At 39.6% G+C, this 13,543-nt stretch overlaps 1 protein-coding gene across 1 annotated transcript in view; it reads left to right on the top strand.

Moving 5' to 3' along the window:
* The first annotated feature begins 3,474 nt into the window (after nt 1-3,474).
* mrpl23 (mitochondrial ribosomal protein L23) overlaps nt 3,475-13,543 on the top strand; it is a 48,534-nt gene continuing 38,465 nt past the window's right edge. The window contains 3 exon segments of the mRNA XM_040026872.1: nt 3,475-3,494; nt 5,192-5,267; nt 5,269-5,315. Coding sequence (XP_039882806.1) covers nt 3,475-3,494; nt 5,192-5,267; nt 5,269-5,315 — 143 coding nt within the window.

Raw genomic sequence — 13,543 nt, 5'->3', positions numbered from 1 at the left:
GTGCTCACTCTTGGCAGGACAATGCCACAGTAGACTGAACTGTTTCCGTCTATCCACCTCTGCTATTAGAGCGCTCCCTCCTCCACCCTCGAATTCTCCCAGCTTTTACTGTCCCAAAATATACAATCTCTGCTTTGCTTTTGCTGTCTTTGTTCTGCTCTCTTTCACACAGACACAGTAAAAAGTGATAGTGATGTTAAAAAAGTACAATTTCAGTTATTGAATGACCATTGCTTTAAGAATGAATTGTAGCTATAGCAGCTACATGCACAACTGAGTATTAGTTACAATTGTTGCAAATACAAATGTGATAGACTTTGTGTATGAGTGCTTTTGCGTGTGTGGGTGTGTCTACTGTAGCTAAAAATGCAAGACAGACAAGCAGCCACCGACCAAATCATGACTTATTTAAAATTGAATGATAAGCATAATCAGCTACATCTATTTTCCCAAAGAGCCAATTTTAAACAGTGATGAGAACAGTTGTGATATCACAAACTCTGTATTAAAAAAGCAATAAAAAAACCCAATATATCAGTTTGTGTTCTTACAGCAGCCAGTGAAATTAGTTAATGAGCACTGCTCATAAAATTAAGGGACCACTCGATCATCGCAGTAGAACACAAAATCAATTAAACTCAAGCATGTCAATCTGTCCACTTAGGAAGCATAACTGATTATGAATCCATTTCAACTGCTCTGGTGCAAATAAAAGCATAGATGCATTGGGGATGCAACAAAGAGACAACAGTCAAAACGGGAGTGGTTTTGCAGTTGGTCATGGTCAAAAGCTACTGCTCTGTCTTTATCTCCCCTGACTGCACAGGCTCAGGAGTGTAAAGAAGATACTAGAAGATGGCCTATAGCAGGAGGTGATCTGGACAAAGGTGCGGATGGCCATTAACCCAGGAGCATGACTGATTTCTGCTCTTTTTGGTGAAGACTGGAGCAGCAATGCCAGAATCTTACAAAACTGCCTCCAGGAAGCTGCTGTCTCCATGAGGATGGTACGAGAGCTCATTGCCCTTTAGTGGGAACTGTGCTCACGACACAGCACGGTGCAGATTATCTTTCTCCAGAGAACACCAGAACTTTCAGGGCCACCACTGGCACTAGCACTGGCATCTTCAAAGTTGAGAACTAGCACATGACAGAAGTGAAAGAATCTGGAAACACTGCAGCGAATGTTAAGATGCCTGGAACATCATCATTCAGCATGGCCAGTTTGGCAGTGGGTTAGTAATGGTCTGGGGAGGCATATCTTTGGAGGGTCACACAGACCTCCATGTGCCAGCTAATGGTACCCTTACTGCTATTGGATTCTCAGACCCGCTGTCAGGAATATTTTTCACAAAGCTAGAACACAGATGCAGGATTGAGCCACAAGACTACTGTGAAATGTTCTCTGCTTTCAGCTACAATGGCAGAAAAATATGCAGGAATCACTGTAAACATATCTGGTATGAAATATCTAACCAGCCATTTTCTTATGATTATCAAATTCAGGATTGCATGGGGGTCACGTTGCTATGAGGCAACAATGCTTAACGCTGATCCACTGTGTTGACCTGAATTGTTTATTTAATTTAATTTATCTGAATTTTATTAGGAAATCTCAGTGATATTGATGTGAAAAAAGTAAAATGCAGGATATAGATAATGATATTTAATATAAAAACACCCACAAAATACAAACAAACAAATACCGACTAGTGGCATATCAAATAAAGATAAGATAAGATAACCGCATCCTTCTCCACATTCGTTACAGTGATTTTAAATTCAACAATTGCTATAAATATGCATAAGTTTTGATTTTTCTGCAAAATACTCTTAGTCCAAAGTGTATTAACACTGACGATTAATAAAATTATGATATAATTACTGAAAATAGTTATCACATGGCATTAGGATTCACTGCCCAGGTGATATTTGCATTGCGTTTATAAAGCAATGGCTAGCGCCCATTTGGTCATTGGTCCATTTATGTGAATGCTACTTTGAAGGACCAAAAGGATGCGCTGCCAACACCCAGATGCCAAACACCATAGGAGATCCCCAGAGGTCCTGTGACCAGGTATGAGCCTGGCATAAGAAGGATTTTCAGTGATATGGTGTGGCTGTTTGATGAATACTTCCTCCTAGTTAATGTCTGTCATCTTTTTTATTCTTCAGATATCCAAGTGATGCATTGAGATTGAAACAATCTGTTATTTACTTTCAGTAGAAATACTGCTGTGTATAAATAATAAAACAACTACTAAATGAATTTGTAGGTTACCTGCACTCTGATAAGCTCTGTGTGAATGTATCAATCTATTATTAGTTGAATCATGAATTTTAGAGCTTATAGAATTTAACCTATTTTAATGAACAATCCAGTGTCGTTATGCACAATAAGCAGCAGCCACTGCATTCTGGCATTCAAGCTTATGTTTTTAAAGCAACCGTCGCACCTCAGGCTCATCAGCATAATGGCTCCCTGCTACAGCGTCGTATCAGCTGTCAGATGAACCAGTTCCAAAGAAACAAACAAGTAAACAAGCAATGAACTCAGCAGCAGCAATTATTTACATTTCTTACAGAAAAAAAACAAAATGAAACTGGACATCTAGTGGCATTATAGGACACTCTGAAATAGTGCAACAAAATGCCTCATATACTGACGCAACTCTATAATAATAAAAGCCTTCCACACACACACAGACACACACACACACACATCCACTCCATGACATCTTAACTGATGGAAACTCCCCTCCCAAGCACAGTGTGGATTGTCAGTGAGGTCCATTTCCTGCCAGGTCTGAACCAGCTGAGCCACAGACTCATGTTCCACTCAGGGGGTCTTCAATCATCTTTACCCTTGGTGCAGGCACATCGTGTTGTAAGAAGAGACAACAAGTGTGGAGTCTGAAGCAAAGATAAGAAGATGCAGAGATGGGAGGAGGTCTCCCTCTGCTGATGCCTAATCATATATGTCCTGAGAATATACTCAAAATCTTCTTCTTCTTCTATCAACTGCTCCCTTTAGGGGTCGCCAGAACAGTCATTTTTGCACATGAACAAACCATTGCAGGCTTTGTCTTTCTTTCCTTTCTGTCCAAACTGCTCAACCCGACTGTTTCTCTGCTATAACTAATTTCTCAATATGCTCACAACAATGACATTCTCAAAAATGAAACCGAATGCGTGACAAAGTAATTGAATCTTTTCAGTGCTTTTTTTTCTTTTCTACATAACAGTCCGGTATAAAATGGGGATCTTTTAGTTTATAATTCAATAAGCTGAAACAAGGAGCACACATATCATACAGCTCACTAACACCCTAGCATCACAGGAAGGTAGTATATCCAATGCGCTTGCGCATTGCCAATGTTCCCGGAAGCACATCCCTGCACGTGTAGGATTTGACAACCTTGAAAAACTATAAAGTAACTATCAGCGTATGTCTGTCAGTAAGAATTTCTAGGGATGCCAGTAACACGACTGCTGTGAGTATCAAGTGTTTTGTTTAAATAAGAAGCCTCAGTTTTACTCGTGGATACATTGCTAGTCATCTTTTCTGGCAGTTTAACCTAAGAAAGCAAGCTATTGCTAGCATGTCTCCCAGCTGACCTGTATGCACTCTGTCCTGAATGCAGTCGGATTAGTCCACGTTGCTGTCAATAACTGTCAGTGTATTTTAGACTGCAAGTTATGTGCTCACTGTGAATTTCAGATAACTAAGCAACAAGAACTTAGCTGGCGCTAGCCTGCTATGCTAAAAACAAACGGCATAACATGATGTTGGAGTTGTTGTGCAGTCACTTTGCAGGTTGGTGAAATTGCAGCAACTAATCTGCCGCAATATTAAATCATCGTAGGGGTAATGTGACTGTTTACGAGGTTTAACCCACGCTTATTAATACAGGGTGCTGTTATTAGTGCACCGTAGACATTGCACGGGAAATGTGTAGCTTGTATTGCTGAGCTACGTAAATACAAACGATCTTGCCTAATGGGGGACCACCGCTAAACAGAAACAGCATAAACACATTTTTTTTTCTATTTGCTCAAGATCCAATAAAATGCTACACTGCTAATATTTGATCATTTAGGTTTGGAGACTTGGATTTGTCTGTTTTTTCAAGTTTCAGGGAGAAGTTATTATAAAGCGTGGCAGTGCAAAACAAACTCTGTGTGTGTGTATTTAATAAAAGATTGTTTCAGTGTCTCATATTCCTTTGAGTCTCCCCCATTTACCGGCTGCATTTGTTTGTGTCTGGAGGAAGACACATCTTTGACCTCACATCCTTAGGTATAGACCAGGAGTGCTAAACATAAAGCCCCGATCCTGCCTGCTGGATTAACTGTATTTTTATAAGTTTTACAGCTTTTCCTGCTGATGACAACCTCCCCCATAGCCATTCATACTATACTGAATCAATGTAAGCAATAAAACAGTTAAATGACAGAAAAGCTCCCATTTTTTTTTTTTTTTTACTGTCTACTATAGAAATTAAGTTAAAACAAGAAAATTTCAAACATCGACAGTACTTTAAGTTTTATAAATAGGGACAGTTTGGGCAGTGAGCTACCAGAACTTTTCTGTAATCTTTCACATTTTTCATGTAGAAAAACTGCAATGTGCTGTCGAAAATGCACTTCTTTATTTTATATTAAGATATCTCAGGGATTAAATGTGTAGGGAAATCTGTTTACACTGATAACAAACTGAGTTTTATTCGGCCAGCTTAAGATCAAAGTGGACCTTATGTGGCCCTCGATGTAAAATATATTTGACATCCCCGGTCAAGACCTCTGTAGTTCAATGCTCTTGATTTCAGACAAAGTTATTCTTGCCCATCCTTACTTCTATTTGTTTTTTCAATTTGTCTTAACTAAGTAAAAGGAAAGATTTGCTACCTGCTTATATGGCAGTGAGTAAAATCTCCAAAGAAATTCCGTTCTACGCATTTGTGTGAGCTGAAAGTTTAAGGAATTGTTCCAGATATTTTTAGTAGAAAAGGGAACCCTCTTGGTGCTGGACTGACCTCAGCTGCTTATCTTAAATCAAACAAAGATTAAAGACATAATTTTACTTGATTATCTAGGTAGCAGTTATTGTGATTTTCTTTTAGACAATATTATAGGATTTATGGGAACGATATCAAGGATAATAAGAGCCAGCCTGTGCATATCTCCTCAGATATCCTCTCTACCAGCTGGGCAATCCCCAGCTGAGGATCTTCAGACCTAGCTGGTTTCTGACCCTGGTGAGGCCGGGGAAAAGAGCAGCCTCAAGACACTGTCCAGTTTCGCATCCCAATGGAGTAAGTCTTTGATTATAAACGTTAATATGTATGAGTTCATTACCATACACCTTTATTTATCACACCGTTCTCAGGTAAATTGATTTTGCAGCACATAATACTTGGAGAAAGTTTTACTATGCACAGATTAGTGAGTCTGTATTTATTCTCAAGGTTGCCTCAAGTTTAGACATGGTTATTTGTCCATAAAATATAAAAGTGGATGCTAATGGATGCCTATTATTCTTTGAGTAGGAAAACATAAAGGTGATTGCTGGAAAACTAAATTACAGTCTCTTGTGTGTTATATTCTTCTCTATTTTAAATGTGTTTGTGACCCAACATCAGTTCACTGAGACTGAAAATCGTCTTTTAGTTTACATTTAGGTATTCTAATGCTACTCTTTTCCCTGATGTAAATAACAAAGACCTCACAATGTGTCAGCTCACACCCCCCTTTCCCCCAGCCCTAAAAAAAAAAATCAACAAAACTCAATATTTTATTTGTCATTCACTTACTGCATGCATACTTGATTCATTTCAGCTCCGTGTGAGACTCAGGGAAACACTGCTAATATGATGACTCGATGTGTAAAACAGCCAGTAAATCCCACGCTTAACTTCCTGTTAATGCTACTTTATTTAAATGCATAGTTTTTCAAGCAAATTGTCTTTTATAATCACCAGCACTGGCCTCTAATCACCTCTTTCTGAACTGTAAATGAAAAGTCCTTGAAAAAGTCTTTTGGGAGAGATTTGAGTATTTCCTAACATATTAATTTAACAGATCTCACGATAGAGCTTGTTGTACATAATTATTATAACTTGTATATCAGATATAATGCCTCTGATCTAAAATACTTTTACGTCAGTGGAATATTTCATTTATAGTTTTATTGCCACAGTGTTTTTTTTCTCCTGTCTTTTTCCACGGCGCCATAAATTACATACTAGTCCATTTGTTTGGTCCTTTCAGGCTGCCGTTGCCCATAAATGCAGGTGCTTATCGTTTGAAGTCTGCGTATTGTTCCAGTTGTAAATTTGTACACACATTAATCAAAAATCACAAATGCTTACTTGTACATACTGGCCCTTTGTAAGCATTCACTCTATCTCTCTGTTTAAGTACAAGCTGTTCAGCCCTAGAGCAGATTTCCTTGGATTGAGGATCCTTTTTTCTTTTTTTTCTTTCTCCATATGCGATTGATAATGAACACAAAACAAATGAGTAAGAGTGGTCAAGTGACTAATCCAAGAAGAGAACAAAACAAAACTACACTAAACTTAAAAAAGATATAATGAACATAAAATAAACTTTAAAAAGACCCAATCATTTTTTGCCCTGTATAGGCTGTAAATTTATTTTAGAGTTTAGACTATAGTAGTTTCAGTTGAACGTATGGTACAATGAACATATGTTTTGCATTTAGTCTGCAGTAATTTATTTTTACTGCCACAGTAACGGTCTTGCGGGACCAGTAATATGTCCCTGATGTTTGACATTGTGGCCACCAGGTGGTGTGACAGGCTCAAAAACAGAAAACGGGGGCCTCAGTCTTCCACAGTGTAGATAGTGTGTACCACCTCATGATTATCCTCTAATGAGCTTAGTTGCAACAATGACTTGTGACAGGCCGTCATTTCACTCTCACATGGAGAGTGACGCGTGAGGTGAGGTCAAAAGTACTTTTATTTGGCTTTGAACTGGGGCATTTGAATCAGTTTGTACACATCGAGTCTTCACCATTAGTCTCTCAGAGAAGCTGCATCAACAGTGAGACAGAAAGGGAAGGCAAAACTAATCTTGTCTGTGTAGATACGATGTTCTTATTTTGTCAAGTTTCTGCTGTATCTACTGCGTCACTAAACGTGACAGGAGGTCCAGTCAGCACTTAATAGTGACAAGCTGATTTTGACTACCGCTACAAGCCAAGGTCACTGAGGTTACCAGCACTCCTGAGGCAATGAGAAGCCCAGAACCCACACTGGGGAGAAAAATTGAAGTTTGAGGCAGATCATCTATGTGTCTCTGGTGGGGTTTAGACCATAATCTGTTCATCCAGGTGCCTGGCCTCCCACTCTGATTCTTGCCTCTTCTCTGCCAAACTCCTAGGGTGCTTATGTAATTGTGTGTCTTTGTGTGTGTGTGTGTGTGTTTTTCTGTATATACTTGTAAGTGTGAGTGAGTCCGTTTGTGCGAATGGTGTGTTTCTTTGTGTATATATGCACAAAACTGGGTAAGTGCAGGGTGCGTGTGTGTTTATAAGGGTGTGTAAGGTGTTCTGTTTTTTTCCTCCCAGTCTTTGATGCTTGCGAGAGGTGCATGGCTGATTGATATGCTGCTGGGGCCTCAGTGTGTGCTTGGAAACACTGTTATTTTTTTCACTTTTCTTACCAACATCGTAGTAAATGGACCCACACAGAGAGACAATGACAAATGTCACTCCCACTCCCAGTTTATTGATAAGTCTGAGTCACTGTGGCAGTGAAAGCTGTTGTAGTTATGATTCTCAAGTGTAGGCGGTGTAAGCGTGGGTAAATTTTAGAGCCGAGCAGCTGTTAATGAGAACTGGTAACTGTTGGCGTTCTCAAGAGAATAACACAAGGTGGCCTTTATCTTGCTGACACCTGGGAGCTAGATATCCATAGTTGTTTGTCTTGCTCTCTTTTGCTTTTCTCTAGTTTTCGTACTTTTTGGCAGTATCACTCACTTTCTGGCATGTCTTCCTCCATCCTTTCCCTCTGTCCCACCCTGGGCCTGCTGTTTATTGTGCTTTTCTTAAGCACTTTGCTATGTGTCCAAAATCAATCCTTCTTTGACACTTGTTTTTTGAGACACCTGGGCTGTGTTCTCTGGAAATTCTCTTTCTACCTGCCAGAGGGAGGTATTTGTTGGTCTTTTTGATTGTTCTCAAACCTTTTGTGCTATGTAAGTATTTCCCCTCTGTTCTATAACATCATCAAATTTCTAGGCTCACACCCACGCACACCTTCTTGTACCTCACCTGGCATGGCGAGAGGCCAGTACACTCTCTCTCACACACACACGCACACATGCACACAAAGAAAAGAGCATGCCATTGAACTTTCAGTTGAGTCTGCTACTCAGTCACATTTCATGCTATGCAGACTAATAACTATGAAACCAGACCATGCTGTGGTTTCTCACTCTAATCAGACTTGAGCGAACTGACCCTGTAGTACTGCACCTCACGATTTCTTTTGCCAATGGTTCAGTTCCTGGACCTAACAGTGTTGGAGTCACCAATATATCTGGTCACCTCTTCAACGTAATAAGCACACGTTTGAAACTGTGCCATTTTTTTTTTTCATGCTTGTAAACCCAAGTTAATGTCATATTAAGTCATTTAGCCTGTAGATTTGTGATGTAAACTCTATTGACCTGTTTCTCGGTAAGAACTTTTGTGACTTTCAATGACCGGCTCTTTGATCTATTTTTGTTCTATTGTCAGGCTGCAGGGCAAATAAAAAAACTCTAATCCTTCACACGCTGCTTTTATGCTCTCAACTTCTCAACTGTCTCTTTTCTCCTCAAGTCTCGGGTTCCTTGGCAGCTTTCCCTCTAAACAAAGTCGGCTACTATGATCTCGATACTTAGTGTTTAGCACTTTATGTGTGTGTGTATTGTCTCTGAAGATGGGAGGGTTAAAGTAGAGACTGTACGTATCTCAACCTAAAATTGACAATGGGCAGGTCAACAATGTGGAGCGGCTTTCATTTGCCTTTCATCTGTGCAGAAGATACTCTCCTGTTTCATTCTCACCGCTAAACCACTTTGACGCAGTGCACTTTGATGTTCATGTGTGCATGTATGAGTATGTATGGGCTGTGTAGTGTACCTTCGATGTTTAAACTATTGTGTGTGTATATAAAGGCCTTATTAATTTAAGCTAGTTTAATGTTTCCCTGACATTTACCATAAAAGTGTGCTGTTTGTCTTTGTTAAGGCATTTTTCTTCAGTGTATAATCCATGTATTATTTCTTGTAAGACCCCCCCCCCCCCCCCCCAAAAAAAAAAACAAAACAAAACAAAAAAAACCCCCCCCAAAAAAACCTGTTAGATTCACAGTTGATGCAAGAGCAATTCAAACAGCAAACAACCAGTGCCTGAGATTTCTTTCCCTAACTCGTCAATAATTCTTTCCATCGGGTTCTGGTGCAGAACCAGTTCTCCTTGATTCTGATCCTCTGGACTGAACATTTAATAGTTTTCCTATGTAAAGCTCGGATATTATCAAGTCATGGTGGATGGAGTCTGTGGGCTGTATCGGCTGGTCATTAGTGACTTTCTTGGTGTAACCCCTCCCAGAACCATTAACGTCAGTGGTTCGAATAATGTCTCTGTGGTAGCTTTGTTTTTACTACCACCAGTCTTTTCTTTTTTGTTTGTTTTGTTTTGTTCTTGGTGAATAAAAATAATGATGAAATACATGAACTGGTTCTACACTGGGGGCCACATCGGGGTCGAGAGGGTTATATGTGATCATAAAAAGCCTAATGGCTCCTGATGAGATCATAAAGGAAGGGCAATTTTTAAACTGTCATGTGTGTCTGTTACTTGTAAGCTGTAAACCAAAAAGACTATGAGCAGCCAAATATTTAATGCAGCTCTTTTTTTCTTTTTTCTTCGTCAAACAAGGGGCCAATTAAATGTCTTTTAGTAGTTTCTGAACAAAGTAATCTTTCTATGGTTGTGACAGCAAAATCAAGCTTATACAAAGTGATGTTTATCTTAAAAAAGAAAAAGAAAAAAAGGAAATAAAGCACTATAATATACTTTCCTACTCTAACCTTTGTAGGCCACAAGCCTAATTCAACCCTTCACACAGCGCTTTGCTCCTAGACATTTGGGTTTGGTCTCAATCACAGACCTCCAGATTAGCAGATGACCTACTCTTCCTCTTGAGCCAAGAGCAATGCCATATTCTTAGAATGTAATGTTTTTAGAGTGGAATCAAAATCAGTTGGTACATTTTTGTGTTCATAATTCCATCAATTTTGACAAGATCCCCAACTACACTTTGTCTTACAGATGACGATCATTTGAGCCACAAATTTTTATTTTGGATTCATCGTTCTGTAAGACTTTCAGACATTGATTTGTTTTTTTTAAAGATAATTTGGCATGCTTCAGACTTTTCGACCTGTTTTGATATCCTTTAGAATGGCTTCTTGACAGTCACCCTTCCATTTAGACTATGATGATAATGCATCTATTATTACTTAAATTAACAGGTTGCGGATCAATGGAAAGGCCGTTCATCTGCTGTAGACAGAGTATAAGTTGCTAAGTTTGCTAAGTTGTCTGTGTAGACCCAACACTGGCCCATCCCTGACTAAGGTGCCTCTTTTGCGATTGAGTGATTCATATGTAAGTATTAAGTAGCTTAACAAACAACGAATATTCCTCTGAAAAAAATAAAGTACTGGAATGAAAAAGCAGCCAATGTCCAGAAAAACACTTTGAAAGACTTCGGGAAAGCCTGGAAAACTATTGCTCAAGACTGTTTTAAAAAACTGCAAGATGCTCAGAAACAAAATATAAAGAAATGGGGCTGGTTTAAGACTTTTGCACGGTACTATAGTGGAACTTAATACTTGACATATGAATCACCATGACTAGGGATGGGTACCGGTATGGCACCGATTCTGACATAAACGGTAGTAACCAGACCAAAAAACAGCGCACATTTCGGTGCTTTATTTCAGTGCTTTTTTCCCCTGAGATGTGATACACACAGGCGAAGTGGTCAAAAGTCTGGCTGTACTTCACAGCAAAATATGCAAACTCAGCAGCCTGCAACAAGTGCTTTAAGGTGATACTGTGATACTGTCAAAGGAAGTAACACCTCAAATCCGATGAAACACCTGGCGACGCATAGCGTTTTTTTTAAAGCCGAAAAATGCGCCGTATTTGATAGCTTGCTGCGAGACCTCACACCGTGCACATCTACTGCAGGTGTGGTGCCTGTTATCGGACCCGCAGTTAGCAACATCCCCCAAAAACCCAAAGAGGAGCGTCCTGGCCCCTAGCCCTGCCAGTGTAGCAGAAATGATGAAGGATGATGATGGCAGCAACAGCCGTTTTTTTTCTGCATGAGTAGCTTAATGTTGTTCGTGTATAATTTACGTTGAGTAGGCTTACCACGTTATTAAATTAATGCATGTAAGGTGAGCTAGCAAACACCGTTGTAGTTACATGCAGCTGTCTTCTTGTTTGATGGCAGATACTCCCTTCACCCTGGCCAAAAAGGCTAAAATGACCAAAGAAAAAGTGGAAAACAGTTAAACATGAGAGGTTTTTGGACAAAGTTTGTGTTTTTTCCATTGTTTAAGCACTGCTTCCAGCCAAGAGTGATACCATATATGCCCTATAGCTGCAGAAAAGGCTAACATTGTTATCTTTTTACAAAAAAAAACAGCTGAACATGAGAGGTTTTTGGACCAATTTTGTGTTCTCCATTCTTTAAGCACCGGTTTGAGCACCGGTTTGAGCACCGTTTAAGCACCGGCACCGTTTCAAAAGTACCGGTTTGGCACCGGTACCGGATAAAACCTAAACGATACCCATCCCTAACCATGACCCTTCAATATAAAGGCAAATTGAAGGGACTCTTGTTGTGAATTGATGCTATATAAGTAGAACTGAATTGAATTCAACTTGGGTACCAGGTTGTCATAGCTTATTACAGAAAATTGAGATTTTGTTGACACATTAAGGATAACAGTTCTAATGGGAGTTTTTCAGTATTGTCATACACTGTCAAAGCCACCTCTTGCTCTTTTTCAAATGTGTCCTTTCACCTACTTCTTTCATGCTTTCAGAGCACAGGTGTAAATTGACTACCTAAAACCAGTGGATGTGATACTGATAATCTTTTTGGCTCCATGCGAGTTAGCCCACATTTCAGAATAGGAACGATCCAGAAGCTTGTAGATTCTTTGCAAGTGAGAGATTACATCTGAAAGCAACTGCAAGTAGGTTAATCTGCAGATTGATGAATCTGCTTTATTGTCGCACATAAACAATCGTGTCACAGCCAGACAGAGCAAAAGCTTCAAAAGCTTTACCTCGTTTATGTCATCCTGCTTCCAGCCCTTCTTTCTTTAACACTGCATGATATTAGATCAAGGTCCCTTGTCTCCCTTTACACTCCCCCTTTAACAATGCAGAACAATATAACTTTTTTAAACTGTTTTCTGACAATGAAGCTAGTGTTCCTGAATTAAACCTGCTTGGCAACAACGGACCATAATTGAACCTAATCCATCGTCTGCGTCATCTGATGCCCTTCTAGGTTTTGTGTTTGGAGTTCTTTCATCGTCTTGGCTGAGGAATCTTTGTAGCATGAGTGTTTGCGTATAAATATATACCAGTTGCTGAGGAACGATGCCGTTAGCCTTAGCAGTTGCTGGAGACAGGTTTTCATTCTTCCTGAGAGGCAGAAGTGCGAAAGGTTAGCTTGTGGAGTCAGATGGGTGTTTATACTGGGATGATGATCAGATGCTGCCTGCATCGCTGCTGGAGACGCCACGCCCTTTGTCTAAGTTTAGCCTTGTTTATGTGCACACTTAACTTGACATTTTCTCCTCAGCTTTCAGCCCAAGGCTTTCTTTCAGATTGGGTCCTGGTTTGTAGCTGAGATGGGAGTTATGTTTTGACTCAGGTCACAGGAAAAACAGCTATCTCATGCAACCCCTGTCAAGTGTGTGTATGAATTTAGAGTACTGTATAAAAATGCAAAGCAGTTAGATATACAGCTAATGCCATAAAGTGATTTTATTTATCAGTTAACTCCACACAATACACAATGAACAGAAAAAACACAACCTCATCAGTTTTTGTCCGCTTGTGGTTACAAATGAGTGCCAAAAACCTGGATAACAGTTTTTTTGTTTGTTTGTTTGTTTGTTTTGGTACATGAAGTGACTAATGTCAAATAAACGAACTCATGTTGGAGCTTGATATGTCACATTTCTGCCGATCAGTCCGCATAAACAGGTACCCTCATTACTTCAGTATGGCTGTTTCACAGCGAGCTTCGGTTTCAATTTCAGTTCTGTTCATTTGCTCTTTTCCACAATGGCCAGTTAAAGCATTTTGGGCTTTAAGAAGCAAACACAGAAAAAAAATAATAAGAGATGGCCCAAACACATGGTGGGACAACCATTTGTTTACACTAATCACAGCAATTTGTGTATGAATGGTTACAGTTAGCGAAAGGTG

This window comes from Simochromis diagramma, unplaced genomic scaffold, assembly GCF_900408965.1.
Source record: "Simochromis diagramma unplaced genomic scaffold, fSimDia1.1 OVJJ01000293.1, whole genome shotgun sequence".
Lineage (NCBI taxonomy): Eukaryota > Metazoa > Chordata > Actinopteri > Cichliformes > Cichlidae > Simochromis > Simochromis diagramma.
Note: the sequence above shows the minus strand (reverse complement) of the source record. Positions and strands in the feature narration are given on the sequence as shown.